The sequence below is a fragment of the Lontra canadensis genome, unplaced genomic scaffold (assembly GCF_010015895.1).
Source record: "Lontra canadensis isolate GAN:19392208 unplaced genomic scaffold, GSC_riverotter_1.0 scaffold34, whole genome shotgun sequence".
NCBI classification, from domain to species: Eukaryota; Metazoa; Chordata; class Mammalia; order Carnivora; family Mustelidae; genus Lontra; species Lontra canadensis.
In genome coordinates, this window is record NW_022631028.1 from 14,715,497 (window position 1) to 14,737,180 (window position 21,684).

Here is a 21,684-nt window from a genome sequence, read left to right on the forward strand (position 1 = left end):
ACTTACTGGGGCACCTGGGTGGCTCACACAATTAAGTGTCTTCCTTCTGCTCAGGTCATGATACCAGAGTCCTGGGATGGAGCCTGCCTCTGGCTCCCTGCTCATTGGGGAGTCTGCTTCTCCCTCTCCTGCTCCCTCTGCTTGTGCTTCCCCTTGCTCACTCACACGCGTTCTCTCTCTGTCAAATAAAATCCTTAAAAAAATTAAAACTTATTTATATTTCTTGCCACTGAATAAAAATACATTTGTTTTTAAATTATTAAACTTGAATCCTAAGACCTTGCTAGATCCACTTACTCTAGTAGTTTTGTCGATTCTTACGCAGTTATGGCATTTGAAAAGACAATGTCGCTTCTTTCCTGATTATTTTTTTCTCATGTTAATGGTTATGAACTATGGTAAATATTGAAAAGAAAATGTGAAACTGGACATCTTTGGCCTGCTAGCAGGGAAAATATAGTCAGTATTTTACCATTAACTATGATGGTAGCTGTACATTTTTCATAAATGCTCTTCACCAGATTAAGGAAGTCTCCTAATCTTAGTTTTCTGAGAGTTATCATCATTAATAAGTGTGGTCTTTAAATGCCTTTTCTGTACTTATTGGGATGCTCATACAGTTTTCTTTTTTAGTCTGCTAATATGGTGAATAACAATGACTGGTTTTCAAATGTTAAACCTATCTCGAATTCCTGGGATAAATGAAACTTGATCAAAATCCAGTTTGCTGGATTCAGTTTGCTAATATTTCATTAAGTATATGTGTTTCTAGGTTCATGTGGATATTGATGTATAAATTCTTTTTTGGTTATATCTATTTCAGGTTTGTTATCAGTGTCATGCTGGCCCCAAATAAGAGGATAAATGTTTTCCCTTCTATTTTCTGAACAAAAATTTCGCAAGATTGGTGTTATTTCTTCCCTGAGTGGTTGATAAATTTGACCACTAAAACCATCCGGGCCTGGAATTATCTTTGTGGGAAGCTGGTTGAACAAACTTCAATTACTTTAATAGTAAAGGACTATTTAGATTTTTAAAATTCATTCTGTTTGTGTTTTGAGGTCTATTTCAAAGAATTTGTCCATTTCATCCTCATTGTCAAATTTGTTGACATAAAATTGTCCAGAACATCTTCTGTTATCTTGTTAAAGTCTGTGTGTCTATGGGTCAATGCTCTTTCACATTGAATTCTTTTTTTTTTTTTTTTTTGCTTGGACAGCCTAGTTAGGATATATGAGTATATTCATTTCCATTGAATGAATGTATTCATTCAATGCTTGGCCTCTGAACAGCAACTTGGAAAATTAGTCCTGTGCTTCTCAAAATGGGATACCTAGTAGCCCTGAAGATAAGAGGTGTGATCATTGGAAATCACAGAAATACTATGGCACATGAATTTTTTTTTGAAAAATTTAGGGAAATTAAAATGCTATTAAAAAGACTATACTTCTGAAAACATATGATGCAGGTTTTATTTTATTTATTTTTAGAATATTTTATTTATTTATTTGAGAGAGAGGGAGTGTGCAGGAGCCGGAAAAGAGAACTTCCTGCTGGGCAAGGCGACCATCGCAGGGCTCCATCCCAGGACCCTTGGATCATGACTTGAGCCAAAGGTAGATGCTTAATCTATTGAGCCACCCTGGTGCCCCTATTTTATTATGTTTTTAAAGATATGGGTAAATTAATTGAAAATGTGCCTTTTTAAGGATTTAGAGCTTTACTTCTACTCCTTTGCCACTTTATTTACTCTTCTCTGCCTTGGAAACAATGAAAGAACTGAATCAAATCCAAGTTTTTCACTTTGTAGCTCCAATAGCCTTCAGACTTGACAAAAACCAGGTGGGAACATAAAATATGCCCAGTAATTTCAAGGAACCAGAGGGCTTAAATTTAGAAGTAGTGTGTCTGAAAACTTGACGATGTGTCTCAGGCAAGAATAATAACATTCTCTGTGCATCCCCTGCTTGCTGGGAAGTAACCTGACATTTGGGCCTGGCAACCCCCTGAAATAGGTTTTATTGACCTTCTCATTTTACAAAGGAAAAGAGTGATACTTGTCCAAGATCACACAGGCATGAAACGCAGGTGGCCGTTTGACCACCCCAGGGCAAGAGAGAGGTGTAGGGGGATGTAGTTAAAAGAAGTAAACAACTCTGGTGCCTCGAATTCCCCAGGAGCACCGCCTGGGGAGAAGGGTCGCTGGCTTCAGAGGCGCGGGAAAACCGCGCTCCGCCTCTAGCCCTGTCGTAGGGAGGCGGCAGGGCCGGAGAGAGTCCACCCGGGCCCCGCCCACGTCCCGCTGCGATTTCCCCATTCGCTGACGACAGACGCGCGGCGGTGACGTTACAGCGTCCGCTGTCCGGAAGTGCGCGGGGTGGCGACGACGGCGGCGGCGGTGGGGCTGGTGAGCGGGCGCGCAGGGGGCGTGCGGGTGCGCGCCGCGGGGAGGGCAGCGGGGCGGTGAGGAGGCCAGCCTTCCCTCGCGCGGGGCCGCTTGGTGGGGGGAGGGTGCGAGCCTGGGGCGGTGAGAGGCGCTCTCTCCACTGCGGAGCCGAGCTCGACGTGCAGGTCGTGGGGCCGCGTCCCTGCCACGTTCCAGTGACCGCAGGCTGAACCATAGGGCTTCCCCGGGCATTTTCCGTTCTTTGTGGCCGGGCCCCCGGGGGGTCTCACTAAGGGTCTCAGGTCTGGCACCTGGCGTGAGGGGCGGGACACGCCACTTCAAGGCCAGGGTCCTCAGCGGGTTTTTCTGATTTGAGGCGGAGTTGGAAGCACTCTGTTTTCTTCCCCACGTGGTCTGGGCGGGGAGGACGCGTCTCGCCCCCTGGTGGGAAACGCCGCTTTTTGAAACGGGCTTACCACGGAAGGCAGTGGCTCCCTAGTGGTTTGCGTAGGGGCCACTTGAAGTCTTGCTGGTCCCTCAACGGAGACCCACTTCACATGGAGAGTGTGGGTGAGACTCAGGAGCCGGCAGGACGGGAAGGAATGGTGATTGAGAAAAAAGCGGGCAGGAAGACAAGTCTTGGGAAAATGTTTTAGTGCCTAGGAAATGCCCTTGGGACATAATCTTCGGTGCCGGTGGGGAAGGACAGTGGCAAACGTGTGAATGTGCCGTGTTTTGAGTTTCCTTTTCTGCAACCCCTGGTCTTGGCAGCCTGCTCTCCTGAAGCTGTAACTGAAACCCATCGCTCCGGAGAGTAACAGTAAAATGCGTACGTAACGCGACGCTAGCATTAAGTGCTTCAGGAGTACAAGACTGCATCGCCAGCCACAAGCCTAGATCTGGTCTCAAATTGTCACTGGTTTCAGTGTTTTCATCTGAACAGGAGATGAGGGTCTCTCAGATGTGAAACAGAATTGCAGTATATTCCTTTATTTTCCTTCCCGTGTAAATTTCATTATCGCACCTGCGTGTTTGTCTTGTAGATGTGTGGTTGGTGACTCTGCCCCCCAGATGCTGAGGTGCCTGAATCCCTGGCGCGGGCCATTATTGAGCTGTAGTTGGAGTAGCCTGTGCCTTTTCAAGCAGTATCTATTTACAATGAAGCTGCAGTCTCCAGAATTCCAGTCACTGTTCACAGAAGGATTGAAGAGTCTGACAGGTGAGACATTAGGATGCTTTCTTCCATTGGAAGGCCAGGTAAATGGAGAAATGGAGGCTTAATGTGTTTTAGCCAACACTCAGGGCTGTTTTTGTTTTTGTTTTGCTGTTGAGCTAATGAAAGAAAGGTTTACTGTAGGCAATCTAAAACTATAGCCAGACATAAAAGAGTCAGTCAGTGACTTCAGTTAAAAAGCATGGTTCTTTTGTATCTTACGCTGACTACTTTAAAGATACATTACAGAATTGGGTCTACTGACTTCATGAGTAGATTCATTTTTTTCTTGTTTTGTGGATGAGGAAAGAGGCTTAGGGACATGCCAAATTTTTTATAGTAACTAGAGAGCTATGCAGTCTGCTTTCAGTACCTAGCTTGTAACCACCAAGCTATATACATGTCCTTCCTGATCATAAATGCCTTCTGAGTGAACTGAAGACAGAAGGAAATAGGAGTCTCCTCCGCTTGTGCACATGCCAGACTTACTGGAAGGGGCACAGGAAATGACCTAAGCTAAGTCCCCGATTACAGCAGCTTCATGTTGCTTGCCACAGTCTTACCATTCCTTACTTAGGTCCTCAGTCTCAGCTGTGCTGTTGCTGAAGCAGCCACACAGCTGCATTTCCAAGCCGGTGGTATTTTATGGACCCTTCAGAAATACCTAAAGGTATTTGTGTGTAGAAACATGACCGGTACAGTGGCAACCCAGGCTGTGCATTAGGTTCACCTGGGGAGCTTTTAAAATACGCAGATGTTGGGGTCCCACCCTGACCTACTGGACTGGAATCTCTGGGGAGGATGGGCATCTATAAATTTTTATAAGAACTCTACTCCATTAGTTCTGATGCACAGAAGGTGGAGGAACCATGGCTTTGAATTGACTTTCCTTGTATGAGTTTATTCCCAGAGCTACTTTTCTATTCCTGAATTTAGATGCTTTTTTAGAAACATGTCAGAGGTTTGTGGTCCAGAACTTGTTGATTCATACAGATCTTCATGTGGTCTTGAAGTGGAGGGTCTAAAGCTGATACTTGATGCTGAGTTGTCATTACAGTGAAAAATGCTAGAAACTCCAGTCCAGTAGAAATACCAGTCACATGTGCAATGTTTACTTTTCTAGTAACCACATTCAAGGTAGAAAGAAATGGGTGAAATTAATTTTAGTAATTATTTTTGTATAGCATTTCATTTTATCACTTAAGATGCCATCATTTAAATATAAATGTATGTAAACATTATTATTGAGTTGTTACACATCCTTCCTTGCAAGTCCTTGAAATCTAGAGGTTAGTGCATCCGACCGTCTTCATTCAGACTTGCTACATTTCAGGTGCTCAGTTCAGTAACTACATACGCCTACTGTTTGAATAGAACAAGTTGAGAAGCTTCAAATCTGAGTTGAATTCAAGCTTGTTCTTTCTTTATATGCCTGTCCCAGCTCCTAATCTCATCTTCAGTTGCAAGAGGCCTCTTGGAAGAAAGGTGCCAAATGCTTGGATGTAGGTAATTAACTCTTAGTGGCCTGTTTCAGGTCCTTCTGCATTTTTCTTTTGGAAACAAGGCTCTGGATATTGATTGCTATAGGTTTTTGAACATCTTTTATTTTAACCATTTTCATTTGGCTTACTAACCCTTACCTCAAGAGTGGAATTGTCTCTACCTTAAGAGGTGAAATCCTATGGGTTTAGAGACTCAGTATGGTGGGAAGATACAGATCTCTCTGCCGCAGTGTCTTGTCCTCCAAAGCCTGGCAAATGGTAGCGTGGACATACTCTAAAGTTGACTTTTTTTAGGGTAGAGTGGAAGTGGCAAGAATGGAATCTTTAAGCGCAAAACTCATCAGTTAGAAAATCAAATAGTTGGTTTTACCTGGTTTTTGCTACTTTGTAAGACTTGCGTATTCTGGTAAAACAAAGTGTTCTGCATGAAAACAATTCACACACACACACACACACACACACACGATGGTTATTGTGCGGTGATGCTATGCAGTTGAATACTATACCGGTTCTCGAATCCTAGTAGCTGCTTTGCCACATGTGAAATTAGTTCAACTAATTAGTTCAACTTCCCTAAGCAAGACTTAGGGAAGCTAAGAGAGTGGATTATCTTGTACACTCTATAGGATTTTATAAGTTGTCAGTTTATTTCATGTAATTTATTTTTCCTTTTGCTTGAGGACAACATCGTAGAAGCATGCTAGGGGCATAGGAGATTTTTCCCCCATTCTGTACATGAGACTGAACTTCAAACATTGTTTGGACAAACCAGGGCTGCTTCGGCCACTTGGCTGTGGTCCGTAAGAAATGCTGGGCATTAGCATTCAGTGGTTAGCTTTTAACTGCTTTGGTATGCACTGTCATAAAGCCATCATAGTTACTTTGGGGACAGTAGGAACACCTGATCACTCTTCAAGTTTGGGAGCTCCTGGAAACACTAAAGAACAGATCGTTTCTTTTTTGGTAGTAGTAGTCATGACATGAAATGGTCTTCCCATTTTAGTTCTACTTTCTGCATCCCCTGCCTCCAAAACTTAAAATTCAAAATTATAAAGGGAAGAAGTTAATGAAAGTTAGATTGAAAAGTAAATTAAAAAAAAGACAAACATAGAAGTTTTCTGACATAATATCCTTTTGATTGCTGATGATAACTACAAAGGTTTACTATTAATAGTTTGGAATGATGAGATTATGCATTTCTTAAGTCTTAGGCTTAAATTTACAATTAAATTTAGCTGTACTAGGTATTATTTTTCTGAGTATATCATTGGAATGTGGATTTCTGTGAGATTGCAGATACGAGTAATTGAGGAAAAAGTGTGTCTAAGTTTGATAATTCCTACTCTTCTAGGTCAGTATAAAGTCATTGCATTATTTACAGTTTTTATGGCTGTTCCACACAGGCACATACATATGCCTTAATACGCCTTTCTCAGTTATATTATAATGTTAGAATTGTGAGTTTTTTGAAAATAGTTATCCATTTCCATGTGGCTAATCAAAATGATGAATAGATTACTTTGAATTTTGGATCTCTTTGTGTAATGCACTTAATTATTAGGTGAGTTTGAACTTAGAATTTTATTTTAGTTGAGTTAGCATGAGACTCTTAAAACAGAGGTTATCTTGTATTCAGTCTTGACCTTCTTCCTCCTGTTAAACTAGGTTCAAATGAAAGTAGAACTTACTCATTTTTTTGCATTTCACAATAGTTTCCTACTGTAGTGAAGGAAGAAAACCTTTAAAAAATATACTTTCCAGTGAGGTCACTCTGATCTATTTATGTTTTTTGAAGCGGGGATATCACAGTTAGGTTCCGTCATGAGCCGGGTTGGTGTAAAGATGGGTAAGATAGGTATTCTACCCTGAGACTGAACAGGCAATTTTAATATAATTAGTATGCATAAAAAATAGGCTTCTGGGGGTGCCTGGGTGGCTCAGTGGGTTAAAGCCTCTGCCTTCGGCTCAGGTCATGATTCCAGGGTCCTGGGATTGAGCCCCACGTTGGGCTCTCTGTTCAGCAGGGAGCCTGCTTTCCTTCCTTTCTCTCTGACTGCCTCTCTGCTACTTGTGATCTCTGTCTGTCAAATAAATAAATAAAATCTTAAAAAAAAAAAAAAAGGTTTCTGTAGTAGCTTAGAAGAGATTAATTTAACTCCACCATTAGGAGAGGCTTCCTAACCTGAATCACAAAAGATGAGTAAGGATAAGCTATTTCAGTGTTTTTCTCATTGTGGATAGTAACCCACTAGTGGACCGTAAAGTCAGTTTGGTGGTCATGACCAGCATTAGAAAAACAGAGGAAAAGAGGGTGGAATAGATGAGATTGTGTGGTTTGAAGTAACAGTATTTCCTGAAAGTTCGGTTTAGGTAGGAGTGACTGACATGCAAAATGTCTTTCTGGTGTGAGTTGTGCACCAAGGCATTTCATGGCCAGCTGCTTTCTAGGTGAGTAAGTTGGGAAGGTGTTTGGGTGAAGTGACCTGTGCAGCAAGCAAAGTTAGAGAGGGAAACTACAGGAAGAGTTTGAGGGTAAAGCGTAATGCAGAGATTAGTGAGAGAGGAGACGGAAGTGGGTCAGGAAGCCCTGGTATAATGTTTTGCAGAAATGTAGATACTGTGCTGGGAGTAGTCAGAGCAACCATGGCATGGCCTAATGAAGCGAGTGATTTAGAACCCTCTGTCTAGACGGTGGAAGTGGGATTTCAGGGGGCTGGCGTAGCACTCCTGTTCAGGAAGGAGACGAAGAAGCCCTGAGCTAGGGAAAAATGAGGATAGAGTCCAGAAACATTTTGGCAGTCTTTAATTTACGGGGTCATGGACCTCTATAAATCTCATGAAAACTGGAGTAACATATATGGCTTTTTTTGTTGTTGTTTTATTTTGTTTTTCTGACTACCATACATGGCTTTTATATTTTAAGAGACCACGAACCCTATATGAAAGAACCCTTATTAGAGACAGAGTCAGTAGGACTTGATTAGAAATGTGGAATGAGAGGAAATGATCACATACTCTTGGGCAGGACTTAGGGTGGTCTGGGACAGCTAAAACTTTAAGGCCAGAAGGTAGAGGAAGGGAGCATTTGTTACTTAGTAGCAGATCATTTTAGGTAGTCTCCAGAGTTGGGCTGAAGGTTTAGGAAGAACAGGAAGAGGAAGAGGATGAGCAAGCACAGATTTTGGGTTAGGATGGAGGTTAACATACTAGCTTGTGATTAGGGATGCCAGAACTCTGATGTATTTCCCTCAGTGCTCAGGTCAGTGCCCTCCAGCTAGAGACCAGGTGAGTTATTAGTCCTTGCAGTGAGGGAGAACACTGACCATGGAGAACGTTGGAGTATCTCAGCCGAAGGTTTTTAGAAAGGACTTCTTGTAGGGTTTGTGCTTGTATTCTGTGTTGGGGCGGGTATAAGAAGTACAGTTTTCCTGTGGGTTAGGTGGTATCAGGACACAAGGATAAATCTGTGATGGGTATCTTGATTCTTACCTCAAAGGTGAGAACACGGCTCTCTGCTTTCTCACCTTTCAGGTGAGAAGATGAGAACACAACGCTATGATCTGTTAACCGATGGGTAAATAAGAAGTCACACATATTGTCATAAGGTGGTGTCCTTGACAGTGTTCATGTCTCCTGTGTTCAGACATGCTTACTAGTTGTCTTCTTTTAACCGATCCGTCATGGTCACTGAGTGGACTTGTCTGATGTGGGTGTTCTCTGACATTGTGTTCAACAGGAGAACAGCAGGGCCCGACTGTGGGTGCCAGGCCAGTTTGTGGCAATACCAAGGCTCAGGGGGTTGTATAAGGCCAGTTCCTGGATGTCATTCTCCCTGGGTGCCATATGCTGTCCTTTGGTCGTGAGTAATTAACAGTGGACTTTATCTTATCTGGGTTCTGGGTCTCCTGTACTGAGGCCCTCACAGTAGTCTGAGATTTCCTGTGGCTTTTCTAGAGCTCAGAGAGGAGCAGAAATAAACATTGTATGCAGATTAGTTCTTGATGGATTCTTAGCAGTAACATCACACCTGGGGTGATAGACTAATGTTTGACAGTGTCATAGTTTCATGCATGAACATTGTAGCCTCAGCATCAATACACAAAGGGAAATATGTCTAAGAACACCTCAAATTTCTGAAGTATGCACAGAAACTTGGCAAAAAAGCAGAATTGTTCACTTTTTGGTTGTAATTAAAATGTGTATCGGTGACCTTGGGGGATTGTGGAAGATAATTCAGAGATAATTCTGAATTATATTCTGAATCTGGCAAGAAAAACAATCTGCAACTTCCTGCTCTCAGAGTTGTGAGAGGCATTCTACTTTAGGTAAGTCAACTTCATTTCTCTGGGCCTTATTCTCATTTTTATATGGAAAGGCGCAGTTAAATAATTTCTGCTCTCCCTAATAGATTGGAAAAACCTTGTACTTCTGTAATTCGTAAGTAAATTGAAGTAAAAAATATTCTTTCTCCTTTCAGAATTATTTGTCAAAGAAAATCATGAGTTAAGAATAGCAGGAGGAGCAGTGAGGGATTTATTAAATGGAGTCAAGCCTCAAGATGTGGACTTTGCTACCACTGCAACCCCTGCTCAAATGAAGGACATGTTTCAGGCCGCGGGTATTCGTATGATAAACAACAAAGGAGAAAAGCATGGAACGATTACTGCCAGGGTGAGTGGAAGGTTTGACAGCAATTACGTTGTCTTTTTTGTAATTTTTAAAAGTTTTATGTGGTTTTTTTTTTGTTTTTTTTTTTGTGTTTTTAGTTTTAAAAAGCAAGTGACAAAAAACTACTAAAAATATGTCCGTCTCTCCTCCCTCGTACACCCTGCATCCTCCTTTGCTACAGCTACTTTCGATCAGTTTTTATCGTACTTACCTGTTAGCCCCACATTTCTAAGAAAGTCGTTTCTATGCTGCAGTGTTGGTCTTTGCTTCACATTTCCCAGTTATGTGCGGACTTGCTGCCCGGGAGAGTCGCACTATGCTTGGACCGTCGTGTCTGGTCGAATTCATGTTCGGTGTTCACTTAGGACTGTATTGCTTACAGCTGGATTATGAAGTGTATCGTGCCTGCATGTCTTTCTTAGGTGTTTTTCCTTTCCCCTGCACTTGACAGCATTTTTCATTTATGTAGCTCTCTGTGTGCCACTAATTCATTCCTGTACTCTGTAAAGTTCCTCTCAGTAGATGAAACCCATCAAGTTTCAGTTCCCGTGTTTTGAGCCACCTCACCTGGTGCCTTCTCTTTTCTCACATGTGCGTGCTGTGGGCTGGCTCCGCATTCCTCGTCCTGAGATTGGCCGGCACCAGGTCCTGGGAATTTCCTGGCCTCTTCCTTGTTAGACTTCCTGGTTCTCGAGTCCTATGTGATAATTTTTCTTGTTTTCTTTCTTTCTTCCTTTCTTTATTTGCTTGTTTATTTATGGCTCTCATTTTAATTATCTGAAACCTGAAAAAGCCTTACATGTTTGCAGATATTTTTATTTTACCTTCACACTGGTCTGATTGTTTTATTGGCTGTGGGATTCCAGGCTGGCGATCATTTTCACTCAGAAATGGAAAGCCTTTGTTTCCCACCTGCCAGTGCTGCCTCTGGGAAGTCTGAGCTCATTCAGATTTCTCCTCAGACCAGAGCCCCCCTCCACACCTTAAAAGGAAGACTTTGTGATCTTTTTAGGCAGTGTTAATAATTTGAGATGTTGTGCTTTGGTTTGGATGTGGTTTTGCATCAGGGACACTTAGTGAGCCTTTTTGTGATCCTCTCGTAATTCCGTCCCCTTTGCTCAGGTTCTTCACCTTTGGAATCTACTGTGATGTTGGATGTTGGACCACAGGGACTGATCTTCTGGTTTTATTTTTTGTCTCCTGTTTTATATTTATTTAAGGATTTTTTTATTCTTTTGAGAGAGAATGAGCACAAGCAGTGGGGAGGGATAGAAGAAGAGGGAGAAGCAGACTCCCTGTTGTGCTCAGAGTCTTAGGGGCTTGATCCCAGGACCCTGAGATCATGATCTGAGCTGAAGTCAGTCACTTAACTGACTGAGCCACTCAGGCGCCCCTCTCCTATTTTATATTCGTATCTTTATTTTACTTTCCATGAGATTGCCTTAACTTCGTCATCCAGTCTCTTATATTTGCAACCTTTGCTATTTTTAACATTTTTAAGAGGGGTTTCTCAGAATATTTCTTTTGAAAACTTCCTCTTCTTGTTTCAGATGCATTATCTTACTTCCTTTAGGATATCAGTTATAGTTACTTTGACACTGTCTCTCTTTCCTCTGAGCTTTTTCTGTCTTTCCTATTGGCTTTCCTTAGATGGGGGTTTGGTTCTCTTCTTAAGTTTGGGTGAGCCTTTGGTGTTTGTAAAGTGACTTGAGAACTTTACTGTAATTTTGTGTAGGAAATGTCAGCCAGTTAGTTATGGAATCACCCATTTAGTATCAGCAGGCCTTTTCATTAGGGGAAATCCGGGGAATCCTTTAGTGTCATTCAGGTTAGAACAAGCCTGGTTATTAGCATTTGAGAAACCAAGAGGGGAAAGAGAATGAGGGTCTTGTTGATTTTTTTCACTTTACCTTGTTTTCATTGTAGTACTTCACTCCCACCATCATCTGTATCTGGTGTCCCAAATTGTGACTATTTATAGTTCAGTCTTTCTGCTGAGTTAATCTATGGTTCTCTGCCTGGATAAGGGAGACATTCCAGGGGTCTGTTTCCTACAGTGATTTTCAGTCTTCCATATTTCAAACCCTTTTCTTACCACTTACCTTTAGAGAAAAGTTGTGCTTCAAATTCTTGAGTTCTAGAACCCTATTGTGAGCTCTAACTTGTTTCCAGAAAAGAAATAAGATTGAGAGGAATTCTAGAACAGACTTAAAGTGATCATTATTAGCTTTCAGTTCCTATTGAGATTCCAAATTCCTCAGTGGCATGTAAAAACCTTTGCTGTCTACCCCTAAATGCTAACATGCTATCTGTCAGCAGTACTTCTTGTGCATACATCCCTCTTTCTCTCCATGTGCCTTTGGTCATCTTTTCTCTTCATTGAAATACTCTATCCACATGTGCATGTGCAGATCCTACTTAGTTTTCTTTCTCTCTCTTTCTTTCTTTTTTTAAAGATTATTTATTTATTTGAGAGAATGAGGGGGAGAGAGAGAGCATGAGAGGGGGGAGGGTCAGGAGGAGAAGCAGACTCTCACTGAGCGGGGAGCTCGATGTGGGACTCTATCCTGGGACTCCAGGATCATGACCTGAGCTGAAGGCAGTTGCCCAACCACCTGAGCCACCCCAGCACCTACTAGTTTTCAGGGCTTAGCATGTATGTCATCTGTCCTGAAGCTACTCCGCTTTTGCCAGCTGGAGCTCATCTCTCTTCCCATGATAAATATATTACTTTATTTCAACATCATTTATGGTTACCAGTAAAAGAATTGCAGAAGGTTTTAGTAGTTTCATATTTCTTCTTCTATCAGTCCTTTGCTCAATGGTATTTGTTGTAAATTGAATTCAGCTCTTTGCAAACTGGAGCTGTTAACTATTTCAGAGTAGCCTAATTGGAAATGAAGAATTGGAATACACTGTTTTGAGGGCCTCTTCCGTTCTCTGTCACAACATTTGTTAGAGTTGTCATTTTTTTTTTAATGTCAGACTCATCCTTTTTAATTGAGATGGATTTATTTCTTAAAAAATATTCTTTGGATCTATCTTGAATATTGTGGATTTCTTTCTGTTTCAGAATACATGTGCACTAGGTGACTTTTAAAAGAAAGAAGATACACATGTCAGGACTCATTTATTTTTTTCAACTCATCCAGTGATACTTAAAAACTAATTAAAAAACATTTCATTACAGCTTCATGAAGAAAATTTTGAAATTACTACACTGCGGATTGATGTTGTCACTGATGGAAGACATGCTGAGGTAGAATTCACAACTGATTGGCAAAAAGATGCTGAACGCAGAGATCTCACTATAAATTCCATGTTTTTAGGTAATATCTGGAGATAATGTTTTAATCTAATCTTTCTGAAAGCGGTCTTTTTTTTTTTTTTATAGATTATTTATGTGAGAGAGAGAACAGGGTGAGGTACAGAGGGCAAAAAAGAGAGAATCCCAAGCTTAGCCTGTTCTGGGTGAGGTGCCCATTGCGGGGTACAATCCCACGAACCCAAGATCATGACCTGAGCAGAAACCAAGAGTTGGATGCCTAACCAACTGTACCACCCCGGTGCCGCTGAAAGCCTCCTTTTCAAGTGAATCTGCATCCTAGAAATGTTCTCCAACCTACGAGGTTGCATTAGTTTCATCAGAGAGTGTAGCATATGGGTTAAAAGATGAGTCAAGAGCCAGAGTCCTGGGTTCAGATTCTGACTCTGCCTCACTGGCTGTAAACTGAGGGTGCTAATATCTGCTTCCTTTGCAAGGCTGTCATGAGGATTAAAGGTGTTAATAATTTTAGGTCTTTAGAACAGTGCCTGACACATGTACACATTCTGTGTCCACTTATTAATTGCATCTAAAAATGGTTAACATTTTAGGTAAGAAAAATGCACCCACATACATTTCCCCCATATCATTCTCCATTGCTCTTTTGTGTATGCCCACCCTAGGCTTTCTTTCCTCTTTTCTGGTGCCCACGGCACACACTTGTGAATGACCTCAGCACCTTTTCTCTTGCTGTACCTAGACACAAGGTCAGATTCTTTCATAGCATTGCATTTTAGGAATCACCTGTAATCAGAGTTGGCATGCGAGAGAAAACCCATTTATTATCTTAACTTGATTTTTTTTGTTAAAAAATTTGAATAGGTGAATTAAGTTAGTGCTTTATTGAAGCATTATTTGTTGTCCTTTAAATTGTAGTCAAGCCCTTTGTGTTTAAGACTTTGGATTAGAAAAGAGAGCTGAAGCAACTACTCTTCATAACATAGTTGTGGCAACTGTAATAGTGAAAGGATGAAGGACAGGTTCCTTGCTACCCAAAAGTATCCTGTGTTAGTAACCACTTTCAAGTTGAAGGTGGTATAAGGTGTGGAAACGATTACTCTGTCATCATAATGAAAATCCTCTTCCAGATTTCTTTTGGTTAGGAAAAACCGGTATTAATGTAGGTCTTTTATAAAGGTCATGTGGCCTTAAATGAACTTGAAGACAGTGGGGGAAAACCTGTAAATAGGATTTGCTTCATGGAATGGAGATGGGGGTTGTATGCCAAGATGGGCATCTCTTGCTAACCGCATTAATGAATCGTTTCTAGAGCAGCTACTAGGTTCTCAGTTACTTGATACACTTTATCGCATTGAACTGTCAGAAAAACTTCATTAAATATTAAATCCATTTGCTGAGGAAATAGGCTGAGATTTTAAGGCGCTTAGCTCAAGTCACAGACTGCCATGATTGGAACTTGGATTTCCAAAGCCTACATGATTTATGACCAGAGGGAGCCCAGTTGGGGCAGTGTTTTCTCTCCATTATGTGACCAAACTGCACATGTTTATTTCATCTTAGCTCATTCTCATTAAGGGTGAACTGCTCCAGCTAGTGCAGTGTATAAAATTTGCTAACTGGCTTCTCCTAAGCATATCTAACTAAAAGAGAGAAGCTCATATTCCTTTCCAGTATACTGCTTGATAGAAATAAAAACTATTCTTAGTGCTACTACTGTTTTCTAACATTTGCTGAGCCCTTATAATGTGCCAGGCACTGGCACAAGCACATCACAGAAATTTAATCTTCCCAGCATCCCTGTGACGCACATACTGCTGTTTAACCCACAGTAATTGGCTTAAAGTCGTGCAGCTGGTAGATTGCAGAATTAGGATTCCAACTTAAGTGTCCTGGCTCTGGAGGTCACATTCTTAACCACGACATTATTCTTAGCAGCTCAACTTTATTTCTTATTTTTATGCACCATATTTTGAAAGTGCTATTCAAAGCAAAAAACAAAGTGCACACTGATAGGATATTCTCACTAATTTTAACTTTCAACCCATTTTTCTGTCCAGGCTTTTTTCAAGCCTTACTGGATGAAGCATTACGAGTTCTGGCATTTCTGGTTACTTTGCTTCTCGAACCTTGCTCTTGTCTTTTTTTTTTTTTTTTTAAAGATTTATTTATTTATTTATTTGACAGAGATCACAAGTAGGCAGAGAGGGAGAGAGGAGGAAGCAGGCTCGCCGCTGAGCAGAGAGCCCGATGCGGGGCTCGATCCCAGGATCCCGAGATCATGACCTGAGCTGAAGGCAGAGGCTTAACCCACTGAGCCACCCAGGTGCCCCTGTTTTTTGTTTTTTAATTTCCTGCAAATTTTTTTTTTTTTTACTGAAAATGACTTTAGTACTTCCATGCTCAGCAGGGAGAGTCCAGTCTTGTCATTAAGAAACAGATATACCACATATAGTTGCTACTTTGTAATCAAATTTTGGCTGTTTCCTCTCCACCCTCCCATTTTCTGTTCTTTCTTTGAATTTGGAGCCTTTTAAATATGCTATACATATCAAGATGCCATATAAATCAGTTTGGGAAGTGTTAAGCCTGAGCTTACTAGTATTCTGCATTTGGGTTATCAAAGAGCATTGAACTTGAAACAGAATTCAGTTGCGCAGTTGTTTTTCAGTACTAGTGGCAGTCTCTCTTGGGATCACTAACCTCCCCACCTGGATGGTTGAATGGTGTGGAGAAGGTGAGGATCTTACACAGAATCTTGTGCAGACACCAGGCTAAGCTAAGTGCAAAGCCCCATGGGGGCTCGATTCCACAACTCCAAGATTGTGACCTGAGCTTTAACCAACTGAGCCACCCAGGTGCTCCAAAAAAATCTGCATTTTTAAAGGTTTTTATGTCTCCTTAGGATATTTTTAGCTAATTCTTCTATTTATATATGGTATTTTTGTTTATAAGAGCTTTTTGTGTATTAGGGAAGTTAGGTATTTGATTCTATATTGACTTAAATATTTTTCTCAGTATGTCAGTTATTTTATGCTTTTCATTATGGTGGTTCTTGCCATGCAGACATACTTGATGTTTAGGTGGTTGGATTGTTTCTTTTAAGGATCTGGTGTGTTGTGTGTGTGTGTGTGTGTGTGTGTGTGTGTGTGTGTGTGTTCTCTTGGTAAACCCCCAAGTAGAATAAAATCTGCATATTAATTTTTGACTCCCCCCCCCCCCACTTAATTACTAATAGCCTACTATTGGTAGGAATCTTTACTGATAACAGAAACAATCGATTAATACAAACTTTGTGTGTTGTATGTATTATACACTGCTTTCTTACTATAAAGCAATCTAGACAAAAGAAAATGTTAGGAAAAATTAAGAGAAAAAACGTCTATAGTCTTGTTAAAAAAAAAAAGAAAAAACACACACACGTGTGTGCGCTCGTCCGCACCTGGGTGGCTCAGTTGGTTAAATGTGTCTGTCTTTAGCTCAGGTCATGATCCCAGCATCCTGGGATCAAGCCCTGAATTGGGCTCCCTGCTCAGCAGGAAGCCTGCTTCTCCCCACCACACCCCTCAGCCCCCCAGTCCTGCCCATTGTGCTCATCTTGCTCTCTCCAATAAATAAATATAACTTTAGGAAAAAAGAAATTTACCGCTCAGTGAGCCCATAGAGTGCAAACCTGTGTTTAAGAATTAACTCTATATTTTGAAAGGTTTTCCCCATTCTAAGATCATAAATCCCCCCCCCATGGTTTATTGTTTAGTTCTTCCAGATTCTTTTTCCTGTTTATTTTTTTTCCAGATTATTTGGCTCTTCTTTATTTTTCCATGCTAACTTGAAAATCAGCTTGTTTGGTGTCTCCACACCAATTCATTTCACTTCTGGGTATTACCTTTTTAATTGCTGTTGTGAATACACCCTTTTATTCCATTATGTCTTCATTTGATAGTGGGCATTTATGAATGGTGTTCATGTCTGTATTTTAACTTTGTAACTCTTCACTTAGTTTTTACTGTTTGTAATAGTTTTTAAAAGAGAATTTTATTTTCCAGTTCCTATTTGCTAACAGTGATCTCTCCCCTTTTTTTTTTAAATGAATAGGTTTTGATGGTACCTTATTTGACTACTTCAATGGTTATGAAGATTTAAAAAATAAGAAAGTTAGATTTGTTGGACATGCTAAACAGAGGATACAAGAAGATTATCTTCGAATTTTAAGATATTTCCGGTAAGAATTTTTAAAAAATACTTGAATAATACAGATTTTAATATCCCAGAGCACAATTCCAATCATGTGAAATGCGCAGGTCAACAACATGGAGACATCCCAAATGTCTGTCTCTGATAGACTGATTAGTAAAGTGTGACCTAACTGTGAGATAGTACTTAGATACTTCCTATTATTTTTTCCCCCAAAACACAGATACTCCATTCTGTGATGGTCTTGTATAAAATTCAGCTTTAAATCATTTTTTAAATGTCCATTTTTTTTTCTTGCACTGATCATTACATAGATAAGTGAGTGTTTACCATAGGCCAGCCACTTGCTGGGTGCTTGGAATATGGAGGAATGAGTGCCTTTGCCTTTATATGGCTTACAGTTTTAGATGAGCTTGCTAAAAGCATGAAATGAATTTGGATAGTGTTGTGTTTTTTTTAACTCTGATTTTTTAACTCATTTTAAAAATGATTCTGATTGGCTAGTTTATGCCTAGTATTTTTCATTGGTTGGGATATTTAGAATATTTTATAATGGAGCGTACATATTTTGTCAGTAAATGCTTGTCCTTTATTTGTTTATTTAATTTTATTTATTTATTGGAGCAAGAGGGAGAGAGAGAAGCAGACTCCTCTGCTGAGCAGGGAGTCTGACTTGGGGCTCCATCCCAGGACCCTGGGATCATGGCCTGATCCAGAAGCAGATGGTTAACCAACCAAGCCACCCAGGCGCCCCAGTGCTGTTCCCTTAAATTTGAGTACTTGTAACACTCTTGCAGGTAACAGAACACAGACTGACATCCATAGTTACTGTCATTTAATCTACATTATTAACAAACTGAATTTTAAAGATTTTTTTTAATTTTTTATTTTATTTTATTTTTTTTATTTGACAGATCACAAGTAGGCAGAGAGGCAGGCAGAGAGAGACAGGAGGAGGAGGCAGGCTCCCTGCTGAGCAGAGAGCCCAATGCGGGACTCGATCCCAGGACCCTGAGATCATGACCCGAGCCGAAGGCAGAGGCTTTAACCACTGAGCCACCCAGGCGCCCCTAAAGATGAGTGTTAGTACAGGCATATGTTAAGGCTTCCAGTTCTGAGATTGCTAGAAATACACTCCACTCTGTGCAGCTAGATCAGTCCTATTTGAAACTCTTCATTCAAAGTACTGATGGGCACAGACAAGTAAGCTTTGTACACACTGTTCCATTGATGACATTCTGGGCTTTCCAAGAATGTTCTGCATTATTCCTCCAGTAAGGGTACCAGTTTTAGGAAGTACATTTGATGGCCATTCTAAATGTCTCAGTCACTGATTTGGAAATGAAAGTGAGCAGAGGGTTCTAGTTCATGCTAGTTTAAATTTTATTGGCTCTCAGATTTTGTCATCTGGGAGCAAAAAGAAGGTAAGGAATTAAACAGATGTCTAAAGCCCCTCTTAAACCTAAATCATCTGCGTTGTCTCATATTAGATGTATAGTATAGTACCAGTAAAATGCAAAATGAGATTTTTCTGGTGATATGCCAACATAGAGGTAACATGGCATGAGAATTTTGTTTTGCAGGTTTTACGGGAGAATTGTAGACAAACCTGGTGACCATGATCCTGAGACTTTGGAAGCAATTTCAGAAAATGCAAAAGGCTTGGCTGGAATATCAGGAGAGAGGATTTGGGTTGAACTGAAAAAAATTCTTATTGGTAACCATGTAAATCATTTGATTCACCTCATTTATGACCTTGATGTGGCTCCTTACATAGGTGAGAGCCAAGTTATAAAGTATTTGAGTTTTTCACAGTGAAACATCTGGTTTAAAATTTCATACGGAAAAATGTTTGACTAATACAAAAGGAGAAATGCAGTATTTTAAAATAAGATAAACTTTGGGATCAGGGGTGGGACACAGTGGCCTTCGGTGTCAGACCTGGTTTTGAATGATGCTTTGCCACATATCAGCTCTGTGGTTTGGATTAGTTCCTCGATTATTAGTTGCTGAATCTAAAAAAGGGGTGTGAAGGTAATAGCATCTAAGAGAAGGGATGAAAGATTCAGTGAGTTAATACATGTAGAGCACTTTCAAGAGTGACATACATAGAAATTAATAAGTATATTCAGAAAGAACAGTGATCTATGCAGAAGCACACTTCAGGAAACTTGGGGGTATGTCAAATACAGTTTCTGAATGGTAGTAGGGGTGGGTGGATGGTCTGTGAGAGTAGGTCAGTGGGCAGTCATGAGTAAGTATCTCTTGCAAGTCTGACACTACCGCCACTGCCTCCGGACCTCCAGATGTAGTTCATTAATGGGAACTCATGTGTTAGGACTCCCTTAGGTTTGGGGGACATTATGGGAGGGAATAGCAGCAGTGTTTATCAGTGGTTAACCTTTAAGATGGAGCGTCAGACTGAACCAGTGAGTTCTAGTGACTGGGCATTTTCTATACTATAACCGAGGTTGGTGGAGGATAGGAGTGTGTTTTATTAAATTTACGCACTATAAAAAGTAAAAACTGGTGAAAAATTTTTTTGTCCTTCCAGGCTTACCTACTAATGCAAGTTTGGAAGAATTTAACAAAGTTAGTAAAAATGTTGATGGTTTTTCACCAAAGCCAATGACTCTCTTGGCCTCATTATTCAAAGTACAGGATGATGTCACAAAACTGGATTTGAGGTTGAAGATTTCAAAAGAAGAGAAGAACCTTGGCATATTCATAGTTAAAAACAGGAAAGATTTAGTTAAAGCAACAGATAGTTCAGAGCCACTGAAACCCTATCAAGACTACATTATAGACGTAAGTATATACAGGCTTGGTCAGAACTAATTTATTAACACTAAGACCCACAGTCTGTTCTGTAAATGAAAAATTTCACCTCTGTTATTTATTTGCATTTGAGGATAGGGTCAATAGCAAGCATTCTCATGTGTGCTGGAAGTAAATGTCTGATTCTGGCTTTTAGGCTAGGGAATCTGACGCAACCGCCCGCGTATATGAGCTCCTGAAGTACCAGGGAGAGCACGGTCTCCTGCAGCAGATGCAGCAGTGGTGCGTCCCTCCGTTTCCTGTAAGTGGGCATGACATCAGAAAAGTGGGCATTTCCTCAGGAAAAGAAATCGGGGCTCTGCTGCAGCAGCTGCGAGAACAGTGGAAAAAAAGCGGCTACCAAATGGAGAAAGATGAACTCCTAAGTTACATAAAGAAGAGTGAAAATTGATGCGAGCTGGCACTCAGTAGCAGAGAATTTGGGGTAAGGTTAGATTTTCTTCTCTCCCTCTTAGTGAGATTTAAGAGACTTGAAGACGTAGGCGAAAGAAAGCCAGCTTAGACCAGCTTAGAGGACCTTTTCAGATCAACAGAGGTCTTCTGTGGTGAGTTTCAGGCAGTAAACTCAAGTCTACCTCCTCTTAATCTCATTTATATCCTTGAACCTTGTGATTCTTTCGGAACAACTCCTGCTGTGATAGTACAGTTGGCTTCCCCTGTCTTCATCTGTGTCGGCGTCCCCCTCTCCCACCCCAGGGTAACGCATTACTGATCTTAAAAAGTGCTGTCTTTAAGAAAGAAGTGTTTGATGTTTGCAGTTGAAATAACTACATTATTTTACCATTGTCTTTTAAGTGTCAACTCTTACTTGAATTTCAAAATAAAATTGTGTTGATAGTAGCTAATAAAATATCCTATATAAAACTATAAAGACCAGGTATGTCCCTGGTGGCTGGCATTCATACACCCAAAACTTGTTCTAGCAGTCTCTAAGTTTTAGTACGTAGTCCATATCGTCCTTTGTTAACAACGATTTCTTTATGCATACTAGGCCTGAGAAAGACTGGCTTGACAGTTACACTTGAGCCTTTTATTTTAATAAACATTCCCTTTGGAATTGGAAGATAAATGTGTTTATGTGGTATATGACAGTATACATCAGGTTTATAGACGGCAACAGTACTCCTGTACACTCAGTCATTAATTTTTTTCACAAATTAAAAAGATATGGCCTACATTAAAACATCCATGACCAGACTTGTATGTATGCTTTTTAAAGGCTTGAGCCCCAAATGCTTTCAGTAGGTAAAGGGGTGTACAGTGCCAAGTATTGTTTCAGCTGTTACATTCTGACATTTTATGATTGATTTTACTTTTTGTGTAGCCAGTCCTAGCATCTCCGTCCCTTGTGGGGACAAGTTAGTAATTTAAGTCTCACTAAAATCAGAGAATCTGTGTTTCTAAATAGAAGTATGTAGAGAGAGGTATTTCAGAGGTCTTATTTTGTTACTTACAAAACCAGTTTAAAATAGTGTTAAATGCATTTCTTTTAAATATCTGAAAATTTTATTGGCCAGTGTTTGTTAGTAAACAAAATAGAACACTGTGAGACTATACCCTTCAGGTAGCAAAAGTAAAAGTAGTGTGCACTCTCTGTGAC

At 40.5% G+C, this 21,684-nt stretch overlaps 1 protein-coding gene across 1 annotated transcript; it reads left to right on the forward strand.

Annotated features, from left to right (window-relative positions):
• The first annotated feature begins 2,353 nt into the window (after positions 1-2,353).
• On the forward strand, positions 2,354-20,924 carry TRNT1 (tRNA nucleotidyl transferase 1). The gene is made up of 8 exons (XM_032867436.1): positions 2,354-2,407; positions 3,430-3,605; positions 9,579-9,772; positions 12,960-13,098; positions 17,148-17,274; positions 18,830-19,023; positions 19,801-20,054; positions 20,221-20,924. Exons 2-8 carry the CDS (start codon positions 3,458-3,460, stop codon positions 20,473-20,475), a joined length of 1,311 nt encoding a protein of 436 aa, XP_032723327.1. The 5' UTR covers positions 2,354-2,407; positions 3,430-3,457; the 3' UTR covers positions 20,476-20,924.
• The last annotated feature ends 760 nt before the right edge of the window (positions 20,925-21,684 follow it).

What these genes read in the sequence shown, in the direction of transcription:
- TRNT1 (XM_032867436.1), top strand. Translation starts at nt 3,458, where the DNA reads ATGCTGAGGTGCCTGAATCCCTGGCGCGGGCCATTATTGAGCTGTAGT. An exon ending in ATGGAACGATTACTGCCAGG is followed by an intron (nt 9,773 to 12,959) that starts GTGAGTGGAAGG and finishes ATTTCATTACAG; the next exon opens with CTTCATGAAGAAAATTTTGA. An exon ending in ATCAAGACTACATTATAGAC is followed by an intron (nt 20,055 to 20,220) that starts GTAAGTATATAC and finishes TCTGGCTTTTAG; the next exon opens with GCTAGGGAATCTGACGCAAC.